Source organism: Periplaneta americana, chromosome 11 (assembly GCF_040183065.1).
Source record: "Periplaneta americana isolate PAMFEO1 chromosome 11, P.americana_PAMFEO1_priV1, whole genome shotgun sequence".
Taxonomy (NCBI): domain Eukaryota; kingdom Metazoa; phylum Arthropoda; class Insecta; order Blattodea; family Blattidae; genus Periplaneta; species Periplaneta americana.
The window spans coordinates 103,485,663-103,510,022 of NC_091127.1; the positions used below are offsets into that span (position 1 = coordinate 103,485,663).

At 37.5% G+C, this 24,360-nt stretch overlaps 1 protein-coding gene across 11 annotated transcripts in view; it reads left to right on the forward strand.

Moving 5' to 3' along the window:
• The window catches only part of LOC138709217 (uro-adherence factor A-like), a 1,183,483-nt gene that overhangs the window by 922,117 nt on the left and 237,006 nt on the right, over nucleotides 1-24,360 (forward strand). For 3 of the 11 annotated variants that reach the window (XM_069839814.1, XM_069839817.1, XM_069839816.1), the window contains exon 2: nucleotides 21,919-22,111. The exons of 6 other annotated variants lie outside the window; for them this stretch is intronic. In XM_069839814.1, coding sequence (XP_069695915.1) covers nucleotides 22,031-22,111 — 81 coding nt within the window. In that variant the 5' untranslated portion in view covers nucleotides 21,919-22,030. Of the gene's footprint in view, nucleotides 1-3,907; nucleotides 4,048-21,918; nucleotides 22,112-24,360 lie in introns of those variants that run through there. 2 more of the 11 variants (XM_069839815.1, XM_069839813.1) reach the window with 2 other exon arrangements.

Consider the following 24,360-nt stretch of genomic DNA (forward strand, 5'->3'; position numbering starts at 1 on the left):
ATAACAAATTACAAACGATAAAAGTGTCCTAACAACGCAGTGTTGTGATGAACAAAAACTTTACAGAACTTATGCATCAACCTAATTAATCTATTAATCTACGGCATGAACTCTCAGCTTAACTTCCCTTTCTCATTTGAAGGAAGTTGTTTTCTTTTTATTTCGCGGGCCTGTTCAGTATTCATGTTCGCACGCAATGCAGCCTATAGGCCTACGTTGTTCTACCCTCCTTCATATTTCTATTTTGTTTCTTGTCTTGTCTGTTAATTACACAAGATGTGCTGGAGGTAGACTGCAATCTCAGTCAAGACAGACCGCAGAGACATGTCAGAAAAGTAGTCTACCTAGGCGAGTAACACCTGGCGCATAAATTCTGCTTTAAATTTTATGACTAAAAAACAAGGATGTTTTCGTGTTGTAAATATGCGGCCGGGATCCCTGGATTATTTTCCCTCCTGAAGGCCATACTATGAATTTCGTCACATTTCAACCAGTAGCGGCTGGTGGTCAAAATAACGAGTGTGCTACAATCTCTTATCGGCCTACTGTACACCCTTATATGTATTTATCTTAATTTGAGACTCACCTAGTGAGAAATATGAAGTCCATACGACGTTCCTTCCTACTGCAGAACTTGTCAATTATTCTGGTGTTAAACCCCTCCATCTTGGACATCATACTCTTTTCTATTAACAGTATGGCAAGAGCAGTGAGACGATCCTGGGACATAGTGTTCCTTAAAATTGTTTTTTTTTAATGCGTTTCAAGCAAGAAAACATCTTTCTGGCTCAGCAGTGGTCATTGGTATTGTAAAAAAAATATTTAACAACTTAGTTACTTCATAGAATGGATCCTGTAAATTGACTATGTATTGTAACAATTCAACAACTCCATATATATTTCGCAAGTCGGGTCTTCGTATAGAACTTCAAGTTGTGTCTTTAACACTACTTTGTTCAGTACAGTATAGCCTAGCTGTTGACAGCAACTTCCAGTTCGCGTTCAGGAAAATTATGCGAAAAATTGTCAAAAAATTTGCTGTTTAACAATTTTGTTGCCTCTAGGTAGCTTAAAGGCTGGAAACGGTGAGCAGCTTCCTGAATTATACGGTCACATACTTCCTTAGCTTCAATTTTCTGGGATTTCATTTTCCGTCAGGAGATAGATGGCAGCAGCAGTTGGACACTTGAATTACCAAATATATTGTAAATAGTTCAGAGTTCTTCCACAAACAAGTATTCTTTCGTTACGCTTTACTTTTGTAATCTCCAAGCTGTGTCGTGCTGAAGCTGATTACAACAATTTCCCTCGTAAAAATAGCCAATCCGAGCAGTGATTTCAGCTTCGCACATGCGCATAATTGTCTACATTCTCATGTGGAGTTCTGAGTAGCACAACGAACCCCCTGAGGCCCCGAAGAGCGAAGACCAAACACATAACCACGGGAAATTGTCAAATGACAGATCAAATACTATGGTATTACAAATACATTATTTGAGCAAACATTATTATTGTGCTGTAGCACTGTAGCACATAAGGACGGGCCACCCCTGATTTCAACCCGCGAATCTCGAATTGAATTCTACATACGGCAACCAAGCAATGGTAGCCGCCACTGTTCACTTCAATTTGTATTTCAGAAGCCTGCGCAGTGGCTGCTTCTAGCTGGAGGGAGAATACTTATCAGCGGTAAACATTTATTCTGTCACGTGACGTAATAAGGGAAGGTATTTGGGGTGGTTTATCTTAAGGAATTTCCGTCACACTTTGTGATTTAACTGCAGTGATCGGCTCTAGAGCTGGCAGATTGCGAACTCTTTATCTCCTGTGGTTCACCGCGTGGAGTAGAGTCTACATGTCGGACTGCAAAACTGTGGGCACGGGCTCAAATCTTGTGGGGGGACTAGTTAGCTGGTTGAGATCTTTTTCCGGGGTTTTCCCCTCTACCAATTAAGAGGTAATGCTGGGTAACTTTCGACGCTGGATCTTGGACTTATTTCTCTAGCATTATCACTTTCATTTCACTTAAGTGCTAGATAATCATCGAAGTTGGTAAAGCGTCGTAAAATGAACCAATTTAACACGGCTCCTATCTGTGAAAAATTGTCTATCTCGCTATTACTAGTGCAAGTTGCTGATATGAAAGTTTTTGATTTTAATTATTTCCGCATCCTCTGTTTTTCTGTCAACAGTTCTCCTTTATCACCTTACTACCTTTACAAAAGAAATAATATAAATATTTAAGACATAAACATACATACATTATATATATACATACATACATACATACATACATACATACATACATACATACATACATACATACATACAGTCGCTCTCGGTAGCGTAGTTGATATAGCACTGGCCTTCTATGCTCGAAGTTGCAGGCTCGATTCCGGCGAAGGTCGATGGCATTTAAGTGTGTTTAAATGCGACGGTCTCATGTCAGTAGATTTACTGGCATGTAAAAGAACTCCTGCGGGACAAAAATTCCGGCACACCGGCGACGCTGATATAACCTCTGCAGTTACAAGCGTCGTTAAATAAACCATAATTTCAATTTTACATACATACAGTCCATACCTGTGGAGGTTAGCGCGTCGGGCCGCGAAACCAGGTGGCCCGGGTTCGATTCCCGGTCGGGGCAAGTTACCTGGTTGAGGTTTTTTCCGGGGTTTTCCCTCAACCCAATATGAACAAATGTTGGGTAACTTTCGGTACTGGACCCCTGACTCATTTCACCGACATTATCACTTTCATCTCATTCAGACGCTAAATAACCTGAGATGTTGATAAAGCCGCCTAAATTACCTACTTACTTACATACATACATACATACATACATACATACATACATACGCTACATACAGTTCTTGGCAGCTTATATAATAATTTCCTTACTAGTTATTTGTTTATTGTTTGCATTAGCTTAAAAATAACTCGGATCGCAGAATCATGTTTGTGTGTAACTTACAGTGTTATATATTATATTGTTTAATTAAGCACGTGGACAATGAAGAGTTGACAACAGAGTTTTGTTGAGAGCAGATTGTTTATAGTATGAGATAATTTGTTTGTATTATCTGCAAACATAACCAGATAAGCAGCAAACAACTTGAACCTTTTTATAACGTGGCGAAATTCTTGCATACTAGTACACAGAGAAGCGAGCCATCTCGATTGAGATCGAAGAACATCGTCTCGTGACACTTCATTTGTATGGGTCTGAATAACAAACGAGCTTTCATATATAATTGAAATGTCCGCTCCTTGCAATGAATCGAACCTGAGTTTACTTAATTTTATACCCAGGGAATGAATCCATTGAACGATTACCTGATTTAGTAATAAATAAACATACAGCATTAGCACTTATTTTGATAATTACCCATTGACTTCCAGTATGTCCTGTGTATCACCAGGAGTTAAATTTCTAACGACAAACTGCATGTGAACTGCCTCTGTTGGCCTCTAGATCTGGAGGTCCCGGGGTCGGCTGTCGGGGAATTTTCAGTACTGTCATTGGACAGAAATCTGAACATACGTTTCAACGTCACATAGTTTGCAAAAGTAACCCCATCTATGAGCATAACCAGAAAGCACTATCAGATACTAGTTAGTAAACAGTGAATTAAAAAAAAATGCATTTGCAAAATCGTTTACATGGTTCAAGCTTGCTTGTCAATGACCCTGCCTCTGAAGTTAACACTAGTACTTCTCATTGCAATGCGTCACCTCTTTTCTCGAAGTTTGACAGACAGGCCCGCACTACTTAAATCACAACGTTCATGGAATAGCAGCCCCCTGACTTCCGCGGAGGCTCGACAAGTAGTTTCCGCTGATGTGGTTTGTAAACCAAAGTGACGCATCTGATGTTGATAAGGATATGTACAGTTAGTGCAAGATATGCTGGCCTGTCTTAGTTTGGTGTGAGGGCCCGCCTCGTGCGTTGCAATTGTTTGTGTCCGTTGCTATGTGAAACAAGAGAACATCAGCTGGTATAAGTGTTACCAAACTAGTATTTTTATTGTTTTGTTGTTTTTGTGGGTAGATGTCTTTAGCATTCTTTGTCAACTTGCTGAATTGAGTCGTTACTGTGAATCGACTCATTCAAGGATACGTAATTTGTGTGCACAAATAGTTTCACATGAACTTTTGAAGACTTATGGTTTAAGTTGTTTCGTAACGTGATGAATTTAGAATTCACATAGTGCAGCTACAATATTTATAAAACGAGTTATAGATACGTCACGTTTGTGATGAATTAAATAAGTGGTGTCTAGTGTGTGAAAATGTGTTTTGATATTCGGGAGTTCACTGAGTTGAATCATTACTGAAGTCGATTCATTTAAGGATTCGAGAACGTCATGTATGTGAAAATTATAAGTTATATGTGGCAAGTCAGCGATATGTATACAATGAAGGGGGGAAGGAACTGGATTTAGTTCTCATTAATATATCGTCTTCAATGGCAGTACCCCATTATCTCATGGGTTAGTTGCCTCATGAGTATGCCTTATTGGTGTCACTTATGACACTTATTGTCTTCGGATAATTGACTAAACAATGTCTTGTATTGTAATGTGCAGTGATGACTGCTGTTATCGGCTAGTTTATCGATTCATAGTCGATTCATTTGGGACCATTTTTCTTTATACAGGGTGTTTCAAAAATAGAGGGCATAATTTCAGGTATGTATTCCCCATATGTAGGCAATACAAAAAGTTCATTACAACATATGTCCTAAAATGTTTGGTTTCCGAGTTATGGCCTTCAAAACAGTGATATTCACCGGAAAGGTTTTCTTTCCGCAGTTAGTTGCCTTTACAGCAGATGTTCAAAATGTCCACCTCCTGCTTGAATACAGGCCTCATATCGATGTCTCATGGCCCTGCTAACACGATCCCAAATTCCAGGAGTATTGCGTATTTCCTCACAATCTGCCACAATTCGATTCCGAAGGGGTTTCCATGTCAGGCACCGGAGACGAATACACCAATGATTTTAAATAGCCCCACAAATAGAAATCGATATTGTTCAAATCAGGTGAGCGTGGAGGCCAAGCAATTGGGCCACCTCTACCTATCCGTCGATTAGGGTACTTCTCCTGGTACGAACGATGAGCCAGCGCAGCATTGCCGTCTGCCTTACCGTACATGAAGTGCACTTCTACCAGCTGATTTGAGTACATGTCGCACAGTACGACGCCAAACACAACACTCAATGTATCCTTCGTCTCGGAATTAACTGTCAGAGTGTCCTCTGTTCATATCTTCTGTCACGACACCTAGACTACCTGCGGGAAGAAAAACGTTCCGGTGAATATCACTGTTTTGAAGGCCATAACTCGGAAACCAAGCATTTCCGGACACATGTTGTAATGAACTTTTTGTATTGTCTACATATGGGGAATATATATCTGAAATTATGCCCTCTATATTTGAAACACTCTGTATTGAGATTCTCTTAAAAAAATAAATGAAACCTCTGCCAAAGAACTTTAGGATCCATAAAAATTTCACTTTTGGTCGCGTGACTTTGAATCTGAATTTTCGACTGGGTAATGATGCGCCTATCTACAAAAAGAATTTGGTGAAGTTAGGGACAGTTGTTATTCAGTTAAATTTGCGCGAAGCCCTCTCAACAACGAACAGGGATTTTTAGTACTCTGGTTTGACTTCTCTTTCTTTCCCTTAAACCCCATCGTTCTTGGCCAGTGAACTCACCATGCAGTGGCAAGATGTATGACCTGCCACTGAAGACGAATATTTCAAATCAGCGGGTTTGTTTACAGTTTACACTAACATCTCTTGAATTAATTAGCTAAGCAAGGCCGGCATAGGAAGTGACAGTGTGGAGAAAACGTATGTGAATGTTCACTCTGCTCAAGTTCTTCCCTTCCTGTTGTGTCGCGTACATGCTTCAATGTACCGTGGATAAAGTACAGTTTCGAGGTTACAAGGTGCGAGCGAGTTGCTATCTCTGTCAAAATGTGTTGACATTTCTACATGTGCTGTACCTATTGCCTTCATTTATAGCTTTACGAGAAACTTGACTCCTACTAAATACAGGATGTAAGGAGTATAAGTGCAGTCCTTTTCACAGTCGTCGGGGACGGTCTACAGGATCAAAAAATGTCTATGCAACATAGGGTCAAAACTTGCCCAGAAAAAAATATTTATTTTCTTATTTTATTTGCGTTATACTGCATATCGTTTGTCAAATTACGAAAACAATTACATGAGTAGGTATATCTAGCAAAGAGTTAATATTTGTTTAAATAAATATTTGTGTGTTCTATTACGTTTTCGTAAAATTAAATAAAAATGAATGCTTAAATTTGTTAAAATTCTGGCGTGAGAGACATGGCAACGTGTTCACAGGTGGTACTCTGCACAGACGTAAGTACGAGTCAGCTGAGTTCAAGCTTCCTGTCCATAGCTCTACTGCCGAGCGGATGACAGTTCAGTACAGGGCATTCAATAAACAATTTACAATGTCATTTACAGTTTAGGAATGTCATATGTTATTAATTTATGGAGAAAGTCGTCGTAATTCAAGTGAAGGATGTACCGTCAACGTTTTCCTCAAAGAAGGTTACCTAATCGGCCAATTTTTGTAGCATTACTCAACGATTTTAGAAACTAGGAGTCTCTTATCCCGTTTCGAAAATGACACAACCAGAAATTTGTTTTAAAATGATACTGCTTTACGGAAGCGGGAGAGATTAAAATTTTGCATAAGAAAAAAGTTCGTGTGATTTTGTACATAAAAACATTTATTGTTTATTTTTTAGACATACAATAAGAATTGAAGCAATATTGTTACATAAAATGTAAATGTATTAATGAGATTGAAAGTTTGTTTTTGCTGCTCGTTTTATGTAAACAACAGTATTATCATGGTCCGGTCCTGCATTAGAACAGAGCATCTGTACCGGTATGTCTGTACCCGCATGTTTGTACCCGTTTGAGCTGTACTGTGTACTTATAAACCCACTCCTTCCTATCCAGCAACGTTGCAAACCGTCTAATATTGTAAAATTTAATAATTAGTTAAATACTGTGATGCAATTATAAAAAAAATTGTAAGGACCTTTTTTCTTCCTTATGACATGAATAATCATCAGTTAAAATAATGGCACTTATATCCCTTATACACTGTATAAATACGATATATTAATGAAAACTATCCCAAGTTGCACGAGCCTAAGGGGTAGATGTTAGCACACTTTCGTTGCAGACACATAGGCCTACGGGTAGCCACTTTTATCATTATTTAAAACAGACCCTTCGTTACGTCTTTTGACTGTGCGTCAGTTGCAATTTGTAAGCCGTTACACTGCCAGCAGAATGGCTAACTATCCCAATTATACATGGAGTTCTAAGGTCGAATTTCCTTTACTTTTACTTTTTTAATTTTCTTTTAGTTCAGTTTTCACGTATTTTTTGTCATTATACTTAAATTCTTGTATTAATTTTATATATTTCTGGAATATGCCGCTCTGTAGTTATTGTGATCCGTTTGGTATATGCGACAGATGTGTATGAATACATCTAAAGCAATAACGTATCTAATGAAACCGTGTACTAGTAATAAAAGTTGTTAATTAAAGACTTGTCGGTCGCAATGTATTGAATGGCTAAGGCTCTCAGTTTAGTGGTCGTAGGTTGGAATCCGGGCTATGTCGTGAGTAAGTTATTTGTTGTTTGTTAATATAATAACCTGTATTGACTTACAGTAGGTGCAGACTTGGCGTTGTCCTGACCCATATTACTAAAGTACTGTCAAGTGCTAAGCTTGTGTGTAAGGTTTAAAATGCTTGAAAAGCAAAAATCCAAACCTTGTCCAGTATAATATACAGGTTTGTAAGGGATATACGTCAAATATCTTCAGAGGTAATTGGAGATAATTCACTGAACCACATTATTAAAAAAAACATTCCCAATCTTCAAAGTTATTTTTAGACATGAAAAATACCATATGTTTAGGTTCAATAATACTTCAACCGATCGTTTTCCTACGAACGTCTAGCTGGTCACGCGAAGGTCCAGGCTTGTAGGAATAAACGAAGGTCATTGTACCGTAACACATAACCAAATAATTTAACGTGTACCCAAACACAAACAGGTTTTGTGATATATTTGTACATCAACAAGTAGGATCAAATCCATTATTCATTTTGTACCATGTGACGTTCAAATTTCGAACACTACACTGCTACGTTTTTGTTCTCACAATGATAGTTAACCGCTATAAAACAAAAGCATTGGAAGTAATGGTATATAAAAGATCAAAATGTTTTTAAAATGGACTATGTAAACAATATGGCATTCGTTTCCAGACTATCTAAAAATGTAAAAGAATTTTACGAATTTTACATTTAAAAGTATTAAATGTCATTAATTAAAATATAAAATAACAACTGAATTGTTAACACACAATATGTTTTGAGACCACCTCTGTGATGTAGGGGTCAGCATGCTGGTCTCTTACCCAGAGAGTCCGGGTTCGATTTCCAGTCGGGTTGAATTTCCTGGTTGAGGTTTTTCAGGGTTTTTCCTTACCGTAAGGCAAATGCCAGGAAATTCGGACCACAACATCCCTGAATATCACCGGCCTCATTCATCACCGAAATCATATTCATAACAAATCAGTTATACGTATACAGTCGCCATCTAGTTCACAACAATAGAACCAGTCTCAACAATATTACACAGGCCTTCGGATTTCAACCAAAAGATTAACTCGCGATACGAGCAAAGATGTTAAAGCGAGTATAAATAACAGTGAGAAAAAAAAATAGGTTTTGACTAGTGTATAATTGTTAGAAAAATGGTATCACATTCTGAAATATATCGGAGAAGATGTTAGAAATATCCTCCTTCAGCTCGATGGCAAGCTTGCATGCAGCGATACCAAGAAGCTCTCACCCGTCTCACACTTCTGCGCCATCTATGATTGTTGCGACGGCATCTCAAATGCAACGAATTTAAATCGGGGGACCTCGCCGGCCAACTGACACAAGTTCCCCAACAAAACTATCAATTCAGGAAATAACGATCTAAATGAGCCAAATTCTCTACTGAAGTGAACAGGTGCTCCAGTATGTATAAACTACATCTTTTCACTTGTCTGTTGTGGAATATCGCATCGCTGGCGTGCCGCGAGGATATGAGAATAGTGAAAATTGTCGTACCAAAATTGAAAAAATAAATGCGTAAAGAGTAGTAATAAAAAGTGAGTGCACAAGCGTCAACTTTCAGCAAACGTGGCATAAGTCAGCGAGCAATAAACACAGTGTAACCAGCGGCTGAGAAGAGAATGACCGATACACATCCAAAGTTTCCACGCCAATAAAGTTAGAATATCGTACTAACCTTGAATTGAACTGAATTTGAATTTAAGGGAGATGTCATGGCACTATGACCCATCACTGCGACCTTATGCGATCTTATTAGATCTATTGCGCTAACCCTCAAGCTAGGCGCATTCCCAAACCCATACCGGCTGACCACACTACGATTCGTTGCGTACCCAAGTTTCGGGCAGGCAACCCCACTCGTCGCTAGGACAGCCCCCTCCTTGCGTCGCCAGCCAGAGTTTAGGGAATGCTATGGAAAGATGGCGGAATTGAGAAATGTTGACGGAATAATATAGATGCCTAATATAGAAAAACGGGAGAACCAGAGAAAAACTCCGAAGATTTCTGCTTACAGACCTATTGAAAGTGTCTGTTGAAACATACTTCGTTAGGGTTTCTTTCCACACATATATGTCATTTTGGAAAATTGAAAATACCATCGCAGGTGAAAGATAATCCATCGGTAACCAACATCTTACGAGGAAACTGCATCATTTTGACACTTTTCTGATATCCAAGTGCAGAATTCAGCTCTCTGTGGGTAATCCGCTTTTTCTAGATGTTTTACTCTTTGATGTGGGCACAACTTCTATTCACGTAACGTACGATATACACTCCAGTGAGAAATAACTACTTGTCTTGCCAAGTTTCTTGCACTTAAACGATTCTCATAATTTCTTACTGTCACTGTAGCTCTAAATCTGAAGCATCACTTTGAGGTCCACAACTCTCGACCGGAGAACGAAGAGATCCTGTATCCCAGAAATCTTTGCAACGTACATTTGTCAATTTGGAATTCAACAATTTGGAAATCTTTGCCGATAGAGCTTACTTGCCATGCATATTCGCTTTCTGCTCCGCTGAATATCAGCTAATTCGGCGTTAGTGAAATCTTCCATTACGTCAAATGTAGACGGGCGAGTTTCTTCCTAGGTTAACAATCTTTAACTGACTGAGACAGAATGTTTATAATGAAGTACATATGATCAAAATAGGTGCGCATAGCCTAAAATAATAGGAGTTTTGTAATACGATCCCTCATAAAACACCACACCGTAAAGTACGTAAGAATGTATGAAAAACTGTTAGGGCAAGGGAAAAAGTAAATATGTTTGTATGTACGTTTCTTAATCAAATATAAACATATTTGCACATGTGTGTATATGTATACACACAAATAGGTCTATGTAAGAATGAAGATAAAGAAAGAAAATTATCGGCTTGCGTAATAAGAAATTATTTTATATACAACATTTCTGGCAATGTTACAGGTGAGGAGCTCATTTCACCTGATAACAAAAATGAGCTTCCTGTGACCATGCATTCTTCAATTATAACTATACACACAACTCTCATGATTTGGCTCCAGAACGCCCTCCAAAGCACAAAAATCCTGCGTTAAAAGTGACTATTGGAATCAAACTGACTCTTGTCCACAGCAAAATTTGCAACAGAATATTAGTTCTGGCTTTGAAATCCAAGAGTCTCATGCTCCAATTTGATTCTAAATGCACCCAAACTCTTGATTTCATAATGTCTCTTGCCTATCTCGTAATAAATTTTAGACCTAAAAGGGTTTTTCGTGATTTCCCACACATTTATGGGAAAGGACAAAGATCATTTTGAAAGTAAGCTCCTCAAGTAGACTATCAATTGAATTTAAGCGGGGGAGGGCTATAACAACCCTAGCACTGCGACCTAAAAGATCTATTGCGCATCCCCGTCATAATATCCTAACAGTCCAATAGCTTTATGTTCTTAATGAACTGGATCAAACTATGGACTGGGACAGTTGATAGCTCATCGAACTTTGGAAAATGTTTTCCAAAGATGAGAACTCTTTGATGGCGAGTGCATTGCAGTCGCACAATAGATGAACTACAAACTCATTACCCTGTGAACAACGAGTACCTACAGGTTGTGTTGATATTATGTCCACGTTCTTCCTGAGGGCACAGTGTCCTGTAAGGAATCCAACTGCCCAGCGGAGCTGTTTCTTGCTCAGTTTTAACAGGTCACTTGACCTGCTTTTATTGAAATCTCTTATTAGGGCCTTGAGTATCTGCAGCCCTCACTTGCGTTCTAGTGATTGTGGTTTTTTTTTAGAGCCCAGTCTCTGATAACTGCTTTACTGGTCTTCGAAATAGTCCCAGCACAGGCTGAAGTCCTATGAATGGGATCTCGGTTCCCTTTTTGACAGCCTCATCTGCTCTCTCATTACCACGAGTCCCTGTATATCCTGGCACCCATTTCAGTTGAACTGTGTTATCTTCAGCCAGTATCATGAGGGACTCGCGGCATTCCAATACCAGTTTTGACTTAACCAAGGTGGCTTCAAGTACCTTAAGTGCTGCTTGGCTATCTGAAAGTAAGACTATCAATTAGTAGGAATGTTTGAAAAATTGCAACCAAATGTTTCAATTCAGCAGTTCCCTTGCTGAAAAGATCGGGCTTGAAATTATTCCTTATGGAACACACGTACTGTGTACTCGTACTATTTTAACTCATTTAGGATTTCAAATCCGCTTAGATTATTATCCAGGTTCCATTTGTTTTGTTCATTTTTCTTGGTCTTGTTTTGATTAGATATTATGGTTTCGAAATTCAGTTATAGCAAGTACATAGTTTGTTACAATCCGGAGTATTGATTTTAATAATCCTGTGTCAGTATACATTTCTGTAAGCTACAGTCAATGTCGCGTCAGTGATTCTCTTTCCCTCTTTATCCTTTTTCTACCTATTTTCCATTCTTTATTTGCCACATTCTTCTTATTTTTATTACTCTTGTCTTGGAGTCCTTTTGTCCCCTCTCTTCGTTTGTTTTCTTTCCTTTTTTTAACTTATCGTCATTGCGAGAGCCTTTAGCCTACTGGTCAATGGTCATATATACACAAGCATCATTGCGTTAAAAAATTCACCAGTACAAGTGACGTCTTTGCAATTAAACTATTAACTAATCTATAGCGACTGTCGTCTTTCGGCATTCAATTTCCACAATTTTCTGTCTTGATCATCTTCTTCTCCCATTCTTCTATAATTTAATTCTCCACTGCCCTCTGTATAGGCCCTACCACTATATCTGCTTCTTCAGAGTACATCTTCTCTTTCTTTTAAGGGATTTCAAATTCTTACTTTCTACACAGTGGACCTACTTTCTTTTCTTTTTCATAATAATAATAATAATAATAATAATAATAATAATAATAATAATAATAATACAACGATAATGAAAATTCTCATATTTGGCTGGAGCATATGTTTTCAGTTGTGCTGACATCAAGTTACAGATTTCTCACTGTATTCTAGCTTTATATGAATTGGAAAGCCAAGGAAGAAATGAAGATACAATCACAGTCTAGTATATACAGTCGCGAAGCTCAATACGTAGTAAATATGCAAACATTAGATAGTTGCTCACCACTAGGATCGCTAATATCGCCCCATTACAGGCAATGCAAAATAGTACCGTCACAGTCTATTGTTTCTAGGACCCTCAAAACTCAAGCTTCGTGACTGTGTATAGTAGACTGTGATACAATCCAAAAAGTAAACGAAGTGTATTAATAAAATTTCAACAAAAGAACAGAAGGGCACTTAACTTCTTTTATATTGCATTGAACGTAGGCGGATCGTCATGAAGGATCTCAGAATTTACTCCTCTTTCTTAAAGGAAAAAAGGGAAGATCTCCACGGAGTAAATGCAGTACTCTCGAAATTATTTTTCTTGCGTCCGCCGCTGTGGAGTAACGTTAGCATTCCTGACCGTGAAACGAGCGAGCCCTGGTTCAAATCCTGGTTGAGGTTTTTCCGGGGTTTTCCCTCGACCCATTAAGAGCAAATGCTGGGTAACCTTTCGGTGCTGGACCCTGGACTCATTTCGCTGGGATTATCACCTTCATCTCGTTCAGACGCTAGATAACCGTAGCAGTTGAAAAAGCGTCGTAAAATAACCAATTAGAAAATTCTTGCGATCTGAAGGGATGGGAGTAATGACTTTCTTGTACTTTAGTATTGAATTTAGGCATGTATGTTGAACCGTCATGAAGGATCTCAAACTTCAGTTGTTTGTCGTGAAGGGAAAAGTGAAGAAGTATATATATAAACCTACTGTAGCACTCGAAATGGATTTGTTCATGTATGTTCTTTCAACTGCTATAGAACGTAATTTATTATCAACTACGCCTTCATTTGTCTCGGGTTGCTTAGAAACGCAAGTGATTTTGAAATATCATGCTGGGCAGCCTGATGAATTTGAACAGTCCAAATTCGTGACGCATGCGTAGATGAGTAGAAAGTCGCGGATGCTACATCTTAACGCAGGGCACGCGGTTTCATCACTGAAAGCAAACACGAATCACTGCGTGTTTTGCATGTTACGTCATCTTAAATACTTGACCCGAAACTGAATCTATTAATTACCAGTGTTACAGGGTGCTTCTTATGCAGGTAAACAAAACAGATGAATGTGAATGTGTGGAAAAGTGGTCGGTACAGTAAAATAGTTCATTCCATTCACTGTTAACGAATGAATGGTTCTTTACGCGTTGTGACTTAATTATGATAACTTATTTCTTAACGGTTGGTACAGGTATAAAGTATATTCTAGTCGTATTATTGGCTGATATGCATAAAGTTATGGTATTCGTAGTATATGCTACGATCTTTAAGTGTAAAAACCCATAGCAAATTCTTTTCTGCGTAGCAGAAAGTTGGTCGGAAGGCCGTGTTTAGTTTATGCTAGAATTGGTAGTACAAACTATCATTTATATGCATAACAAGAAGTAGCCTATATACGTAAAAACGAAGTATAAACGAAGAAAAATCGTAGTCTGCTCTGTTTGAGACTTCGTTAGCTTAGCACAGGGCTTGCCAAACTACGGCCCGCGGGCCGGATCAGGCCCGCGAGCTACTTTTGTTCGGCCCATTTACTAACTTGAAAAAAAATTAAAAGTCAATAAAAGAATAATTTATTGACGAACTTCGATCGATGAAATCAAATCAGAGGCCCAGATTGTTAAACAAATTGCTCGTATATTGCGGTAACAATGATGTTGCTACAATACAGGCTGCTGGTGCAAGCATTCAGCTGCCAGGCGAGCGTAGGTTATCCAGCCCGAGCGCGAAGTGTGGCAGCAGAGCAACCAGAGATTGCACCGCTGTAAGCTGACAACAGAGACTTCTTTCGGTACACGCTTACACATATTAGAGCAGTGGAAATGCGAAGTGGTAAATGTTATCCAGTTAAGAATAGTGTTAGCACTCTGAGTTAATCCACAAGCATTTACTAGTAGTTCTTACAGCGTAACTTTAATCATGGCAGAGAAAGAAAAAAAAAAAAGAGAAAATGGACAGTGAATGTTCTGTGTTTAAACAACAATGGAGTTGGTACTATTTAATGATTAAAACTGAAAATAAAGTAATTATGCCTGATTTGTAACGAATCAGTTGCTGTCTTTAAAGAATGTAATATTCGCAGGCATTGTGAAATCAAACATTTTTTCAAAATTTTCACAATTTACGAGAAAATTAGCCTTTCAGTAGCCTACATACAGTTACTCGCAGAGTGGAAGATATTGCCAAAAAAACATAACTTGCGAGTTGAATGAAAAAAAAGGAAACAGTTTGAAAGTGTAGGTTTTAGGTCAATAAAACACAAAATCTGAATATTAATGTTATTTATGAGTTTTGTTTATTACAATTAATTTAAACTTACGTGACTTGGCCCGCGATTCTTTTCTCGGATGGTTAATGTGGCCCTCGCTATGAAAAGTTTGGCAAGCCCTGGCTTAGCATAAGCGTTTATGCGGTTTAAAATGGCAGAATTTATGCAAATTCGCACTAGGAAATCCTACAAGGAAAGACGAGAATCTTCAGAACGTGATTATAAGAAGTTATAAAAGTTTTACAAATAAAAAGTATATGTGATCAATTTTTGTAATGGACTACTCAAATGCTGATTTTGACATAACTGGTATCAAATAATGATAATTAAAGTTAAATATGTTTGGTGAAATCGGCCGTAACCCATGTCTTAACCCATTCCTGCATAAAGTTATTAATGACTTGAAAAATGCGTTTCTGAGTTTAAGTTTGCTAGTTTGTGACTTAAGAATGCTTTCTTACCATTTTTATCTTTATTTACTTTCTGGGATAAAAATTAAGGACCGTCCCATAAATAGAACGCTATGCATAATGGTCAGTGATACAGTAGCTGAATAGAATAACCCCTCTTTTAGTTCAAATAGTATTTATGTATTTATTATGTAGCAAATACATATACACATATTAGAATCAGTGGTTCAACTGCCCTCCTCACACAAGCCTACGCATTGCACAACACTATTTTGTAGAAACATTTAGGGTGGAGTCCAATTTGACACTTGCTGCAGATGGACTTTGCTTTCCCTGTACAATTAGCACACCTTCGCAGAGTTTCATTTTCAACTGGCCAGTGGTGTTGACCATCAAATCTTATGTCTCCTGATGGAATGGGAACAATTTTTCCTTAGTGGGAACTCACCCCATGCCTTTTCAGTACTCTAAAAGCCAGGAGACGGCAAAAGTTGAGCGATTCTGAAGAGTTTTGAGGCTTCATTTTTCTGTACAGAAACTAAGTATTTACTACGGCAACATCAAGAAAATAAGCGAAGATGGACCACCACACTGTTGTTGCCGCTGTTGCTAACATCGGTATTGCCAGCGCTGCTGCTGCTGTTTCTGTGCTAGCGCTGGTACTGCTGTTGCTGCTAGTCATGGTGCTGCTATTGCTGCTGTTAGCGCTGGTACTGATGATGGTGATTATAAAAAAATTCGTAGCTCTACAGCCCATGAAGGGCCAAGACCGACCAGCCTGCTGCTGGTCTCACGTTCACATGCCGAAACAGAGGTGGACAATCATCCAATCAGAATGGCGGTATCGTGTGGTTAGCACGATGATTCCCCCCTAGCCGTTATAGCTGGTTTCCGAAACCGGATTTTCGCTACCTATCGTAGCTCCACAAATGCATGATGATGCTGGGTGGGCACCGGTCCCATACATTGGCCGAAATTTCATGAGAAAATTTCTTCCCCCATGAGGATTCGAACCAGCGCGCATTCCGTAACGTGAGTCCGAGGCAGGATGCCTTAGACCACAATGCCACGGCGCGGTACGTTGGTGGTTATAGTAGTAATAATAGTACTTGTAGTTGTAGTAGTGCGATGGCCTTCTACCTGGAATTACCTTCCCTGTCTTGGAAATGTCTTTTCGGACGGCAATAACTTGTGCGAGAAACCTCAGCTCCATTTTTGTCTAATGTACTTTCAAAATCATTTGTTGCAGCTTTTATGTTAGAAGACTCTGGCATACTTTCATCAACAATGTCATCTTCATTATCATCATTACATATTTTGTTTTTGTAATTCCGCTTTACTAAGTAGCAGTTTACCGCCAAGGTTATTCAAATAAGCCTCATGCTCGTCGTCCGATTTATCACCGTATTTATTAGTATCATGGAAATCTTCTGGAGGGGTCACATATATTAGACTCTCATTATTGTTATTTTGATTTTCCATTAATCCCAAAATTTCACTCACGGTTAGACTGGAAATAAAACAATGTAATGGAAACCATATACATATTATAGAATACTACAGGAGTGCACACGGCATAGCGTCCTATTTTTAGGACGGCATTTTATTTCACCTTGTACCTAGCAACATATAAGAAAATTTTATTGTTGTTAAATATCACATGAAAACTGAAGTATTCAACTCATTATGTGAAAATAAAAATCAGATTTCTGTATCACCATTACAGAGTAACTAAGAATGAACGTACCCTCGGTGCGTCACAAAATACTGTTATCTGTCATCTTGTAAAAAATTAGCTGGTATGAACAAATGTTCGCGCGGAATTCAAATACTGCAACACCATAATACAATGTAATAATTTACCTTCTAAACAATGCCTCCAACAACAACAAGAAAAAGTTCCATAGTAATCAGTATTTTACGCACGTCTCATTTTTAGGACGCTATGCAGTAATGGGTTAATGAAACACGCCTAAATAAAACATTCAATTTATTAGTATTGGAGTACAGGGACGTTTATTATGACCCTGGGAGCGACACTTTTAACGTTTTGCCATACTAAATTTGGTTAGTGGTAAGGTAAGTTGGGGTAAGTGCTTCCCCTAAATATGAAAGTTCAACTTTATACCCGAGTCCTTTGTAATTTTGAAATAAGATTTTATTGGTATATTAAGTAGTTAATTCTGTGTATTTTCATCTTATCGGTTACGTAAATTGTCGAAGCATGTTTTATGAAACAAATAAATATCATTACAATGTTGAGGGTATGCAGTTGCCCCGTGATATAGGGCAAGAGCATCTCCAGGCTGTAAATTTCCGTGGTAATGGATAGAACATAATCAAGGGACAAGTGCTTATTCTTTGTTTTTTTGAGCTACAAATGCACGTTTCAAATTTTATTTTATTCATTTTTTCTGACAAGTTATCTATTTCGGCAATAAACGTGTTCAGTAGTATGACAAAACCATTAACAGAAGTGAATACATTAACAAACAGTGACCTTATGTTATTAATACATTATACAATGTGGGGTAACTTAAAACTTACAGTTTTAATCAGATTTCGAAATGAAAATTTCTGCAGCATTAGAACTCAAACCTCCATATAAATAGCGTAAACACAGTAACAGTAATACAGACTCTCAAAAATTATCAACCATATACAATTAGTTTCCCGTTGAATTTTAAATAAGAAAATCAACGTTGAAATAATATGTTAAATACAAATCAATTTACTCTTGTTAGGTTTGTAAAAGTTGCACTGTTTTAGACTATAGGCTAGGAACATCATTTCAAATATTGTCTTCACTAAATGTTGTATTGAGCGAAAGAAACAGGAAATAGCAGTTTACCCTGAAGTCTATGGATGGCTCAGGAAGAATTGACACTATTTCGTCTTTTGCAATATCGCTTATGTCTTCATTATCAGCATACATGAACACTGTGGTATGCGAACTTTCAGAAACTTTTCTCACAAACTTCACTGTAAGGTTTTCTAAGTCACTAAGTGACATAATTTGACCCACGAAATATTTAGAAATTTTCTTTGTACAAAGGTTTACTAATATCCAATCTCCTAACCTTCGTTCTGATGCATTTCTTCCCCATTTAGTTACATCCTATAAATCATGAATCTCTTCCTCTATAACTTGAGATAGATATTCCTCATCACTTGAACTTAGGGGAGGAGAACAGATATCACTCTCAGACGTATCATAAACAACTTTCTTTGTAGGTTTCCTTTTCCGTTTTATTTCTGTCTTTCTTTTTCCATTTTCTTTTTCTCCCTTTTCTTCTTCACACCGAAACACTCGTTCAATCAAAAGTGCTTCGCGGTATTTTGAAACGTTTGCTTGCTGATTTAATGCCACATCTACCACTTGTAACCTCCTTAACAGCTAAGTCCAAGTCGTCCTTTGAATATCCTAACCCTCTGTTTGTCTTTCTAACATAAACAGGCACCATTATGTTGTAAACGAACGAATAAAATCTTTATATCTGAAAGAGAGGAAGCGAGCTCATATTATAGAAAGAATTACAAGCTTGAAGTATTTAAGGAAGTGATGGGGTAAGTGCACATCTCAAAACGCACTTGCCCCATATGGCGAGCATGCACTTACCCCATGTGACTACTATATTGGGGCAAGAGCAACCTCTTCATGTATCATTATTAATTATGTGATATTTGAAAATCTAAAAATATTTGTATAAAGGTCACATATTTAAATTTAAACTCACCAGACACGAATAATTTCCAACAAACGATATTCACGATATAACATGGATTCCTGGACTGTTATCAACCTCGACTGTTAGTTCAAATCACTACTCCCGGAAGTAACGTCAATAACCTGATTTCCAGTGGACTTCACTTGAGCCATATCGTATTATATGAATACAATACAACCTTTTTTAACACTCCCCGAGATGGCAGGACGAATCTCAAATGAACTACTGATATATGGACTGAAGTTGCACTTGCCCCAGAAATGCACTTACCCTAACTCACCTTACAGCAAATTCTCTAAGTTAGCCGTGGCGGAAATGTAATCGTGCGCTGAGCCACTGTGTAACCTGCAACGTGCATAGCACCTATGGAGGGAGGCGGACACCCGAAGGGGAAGTGAAGCAACTGTCTGACTTATTAACGGTTTTCATTTTCCTTACGTCATGCACTTAAATATAATTTTATACAGTATAAGCTTACAAACTACTGTTTAATACTTGTAACGAAGAAAGAAATGAACAAGAAAACATAGGACACATTATCACAATCTAAAGTTAACTGTCTTCAGAATGTTTCTAGAACAGAGTTTCAAAATCAGGAATTATGTCACTTACTGCTAGTCGTAGTTGATCACGAAGGTATTTGTCTATCAGTCGTAATCTAAATTAGGTTTGTACTATTTTCATTGTTGAAAATAATTTTTCACAAACGTAAGTTGTAGCGAACATGGCTTCAACAGAGCAAGCGAAAGAACGAAGCTTCGGATATTTATTTTTTGGCAAAGATTTGAAAAGTTCAACATTTGTCAAGTCCTTACATCTAGCTTTTATTGTAGCATTACATTTTAAATCTGTGAGTTTAAATTGAAGATCTAACCGCTTTATTCGTACATCTGCTGAAAAAGGATCGAAATAATAATGATGATAATAATAATAATAATAATAATAATGATAATAATAATAATGATAATAATAATAAACCTTTTAATGTTTCATGAATAACATGTGGTATAATGCTGTTTTATGTTATACAACCTTTTTCCTCGTAATACTTGTGAACAAATCATACATTTAATATTCTCACCATATTGGCAGCAAAAAAATGCGTCCTCCCATCCTACTTGAAACTTTCGTTTTTGTAGAGGTACATGGTTTCGAGAGAGACATTGCGACGATACGCCACTCACAGGTCAGAGACAAATACAAATGGAACGGAGTTTGACTCCAGTGAGTGAGAGGGTGGGGGTTGGGGGAGCAAGAGACATGCACAGCTATCATTGCGAACCACAATGTGCTCGTGAGTTACATTTTCGCCATGGCTGCTCTAAGTTAAAAATAGTGGGACACCATTAAAAAATGTTGCGAACCGCTATATTAGATACATGCATTGTGTTGCTGTATTTTGAATTAATAGAACCACAATGCAGATTTTATGTCCAGTTTTTTTGTGGTAATAAAACCAGCTTCGTCATATTCTGTTAAAAGATCTTTCAGCGTACAATTCTAGTATTGCGACTTCCATTTTCAAACAACTTCATTATTGTTCCCGAGTTGTTTCTGTGAAGGTCGTTACATAAAGAGCTGCCTAAATTTAATCATATCTTCGTTATGAATATGAGTGGGCTATGTGACATTCAGAGAAGCGGCTTTTAGTCCATTTATTCCTGTGGATTCTGAAATCTAATTGTACGTATATGGCAGACCGGCATTGTCTGCATTAATTTGGTTATCGTGACACGTGAAAAACTCCGAACACAGATGAGCGGGCAGGCTATTTAGCAGGAGCTGAGTGAATTCAATTGTCCGTGCCGCTTGGTGTAGTGCGATTGTGCAGAACTCTGCTCTGTACTCCGGGATGTAATTGTGTCCTTTAAATTGATTGGCTCATTCAATTGCTTAGTAACAAATAATCTTGATGCGGCTGGTGATATCTCTATAATTCTGAGGATTTCCATTGTCTTCTACTCCTTTAAGTCATGTATCAGTGGTGTTTCTGTTGCTATTCCTACAAATTGCCCCATTAGATTATTATTATTTCAAGTTTGCTTGTACATTCTTGTTTATGACATCCATTTTATGTTCTCTCGTATAATTTTCGGTTTCTTTTTCGTTCATTTCGCAATTGTTTCATTAGTTTCTTGTAACTCGGGTACCACATGCCTGAAGAATCTCATTTCCGGACTTGTGTTTTACTTTATTGTTTTCAGTTAACGAAAAATAAGGGAACTGATAAAATTTATTATGCTGATGATTATGTTCTTATTTTGGAGAATGCAGGAATTGAAATTACTGTAATATTTTAGTACAGGGACATCATTTTATTTTTACTAACATTTCTAATATTAACCTGGTATACCTTTGGATTAACAGTTGAGAACCGGAAATACCGTTTGCTACCCCCTTCCACGACTGGAGTTCGATGATACTGGTGTAAAATACAAACAAATCACTTTACTAGGAATACGAGGGAAGAAAAGTAGTTCATCCATTTACGTAAACTAGGAAATATAGCGATTTTGAATTTGATAATATTCATTAGGATATAGAACTGTTAATAGAACCTATACCTTATTGAGTTAATTAGAAAATGTAATTAAAGTGGTTTCATGGTGAAACTATATGACGTAAAAGTAGAATATGAATATCGAAATCGTTGCTGTAAATTATTAAGTTTGAAATTAAAATGTTGTGGCTTAGTGGTAAAACCATTTTTGAGCCCGTATGCTTGAGTATTAAAAGTGCTTCTCTAACTTGTAGCTAAGGTGGATATCCATGCGAACAGTAGTGTTTTCCGTTGCCGAGCAAAATGTTTGTGAGTGTAATTGTGACGTGTGGTGTGCATCAAGATGCTCGGATGTTTTGATTGGTGATGAGACTACCTTTAGCTGCCACCAGGCAGCAGCATCCTCGTCATATGGCGGCCATAACAGAATGCTGGACCTCCCTATGGGTATGTTATCACATCATGTTTCTCATTTTTATGTATTTTAATTTTTAAAGCATACCAATAGTAAATTGCGATATAACTATATTTATGTAATCTGATTGATGTTAATGACTTGCGATGAGCTTTTGATCGCACTGCACTGGTATGGACATAGATGGGCAACTCGTGCTCACAAAGTGCTAAAAGACCTTGAAAGAGAGAAAGACAGACGGAGCCAGAAGCAGCAGTTACAAGTTGTTTGTAGTTTAGCTGCAAAAGCAGTTCACTGCCACGGTGCGCTCTGGAGGCTCTTGCAGGTGATCGTGATATCTACTCCATGATCTGAATTTCAGAATGACGCATGGTACAATAATTATAATAATTTTAGACAGACTGTACCTAAACAAACATAACAAAATTATGTTATTTCCTAGCATTGTAAATTAGTTTAGTACTAGAAACACAAACTGAATACAACCTTTTAAAGATACAACAAAATAAATATAGCTACAACACTAATTATTTATTATTACACTATTTGTTAATATTTCTTATTATATGTCTTATTTGAAACATAGAACGCAATAATTTACAAGTCTTTATACATTAAAGAGTATTCCTCTGTTCTCAGAAAGATAATAGTCTGTGTTCGCAAACAATCACAAATTGAAGGCAGTAATTTTTATATGTCACGGCAGATAAAATAAACTTACTTCTGAGCTCTTTCTGTACATTGTTAGAGCTTATACACTTCTTTGTTGTATTAAACTCTACCTCAAGCACATACAGTATATATGGAAGCAAATAGTCTATTTGGAAATTCTGACTTAAGTAGCATTATGAACAGTTCGATTGCTGATTTCGCTGGAATCTGAGTGACATTGTTCTGTAGATTTATCAATTCAAGCTATAAACTTTCAGGATTTTCTATCGGCTGTAAGCCAAAAGGATTTCAGAAAAATCTCGATTCCTTGTCAATTGTCATTGTTTCTCCAAACTTACCTGCTGTTGGTCTTGAACTAGGGTCCTATATTTGATAACATTTTCTTATCACCTTATCACTCTTGAAGAAAGTTTATAGTCAAAGAAAGTGAAGTTATCTATGTTCTATATGATACTGCCACATTTCAAATGTATCCATAAATGCTCTTAGCTAGTCGATCATATGTCGTGCAATCTGAAACTCGCACGCACAACGTGCTAACGATATTTGATATGTCTTACCTTGTTGATATCCAATTTTTACCTTCAGCGTTCTAAAGCAGATGTAGACAGTATTTCATTACTAAAACATTCACTGTGTTTATTTGTAACATAAAATATCATGCGTAAGAAAATATAATAGAACATAATACAACTACTAAGATTTATTTCAAATCATCCGTCCTTAATCATCCCTTCTTAATAAAAAATCTTTCTCTGTCGACTCATCACTAAATGGAAATGATCTGGGGATTATATTATTTTTCACTTAAAACGAGCCGCCACTTACTGCAGACGCGAACTTGCGTCTTGCAAAAACCGCATACAGACACTACAGCTAGTACTGTACAGAGTCCGTTCTACCTGAACTGAGGTTGTGTTGACACTTTGAGACCACGAGTTGCTTCTGTTGCTACAGTGCAGTGATATATTACTTTTGTACAGTTTGTGCTGTATTTGAAAAACATACACTTATATAATCAACAACTCTAGTTGTTAATAACAGAGGATGAGGAAACGAAACCATCACAATCTCCGATTTCATCGTCAAGAAATGTAAGAGAGGCACATAATTGACTGTGGGTGTATTACGTCCTGTAAGTAATACGATGTTGCCACTTTTTATGAATAACTAACATGTCAATTTTTTATGTGCTTCGCAAAGATAAGACGGAAAGAAATGGTAACTCCGTGAGAGCAAGATTACTGCACGTGTCCGTCCTACTCCCGATGTCAACCAAACACTGATGATGTTATAAAAAAGATAGAGTGGTTTGTCCATAATTGTACCGATTTTTAAGAAGGGGGACAAAACCAACTGTGGTAACTTTCGAGGAATATCACTTTTGTTGACGTCGTACAAAATTTTGTCCAATATGTTTTTGAGAAGATTAGCTCCATACGTAGATGAAATTATTGGGGATCATCAGTGCGGTTTTAGGCGTAATAGATCGACTATTGATCAGATTTTTTGTATTCGATAGATAATGGAGAAAAAAAATGGGAGTATAAGGGTACAGTACATCAGTTATTCATAGATTTCAAAAAGGCATATGACTCGGTTAAGAGGG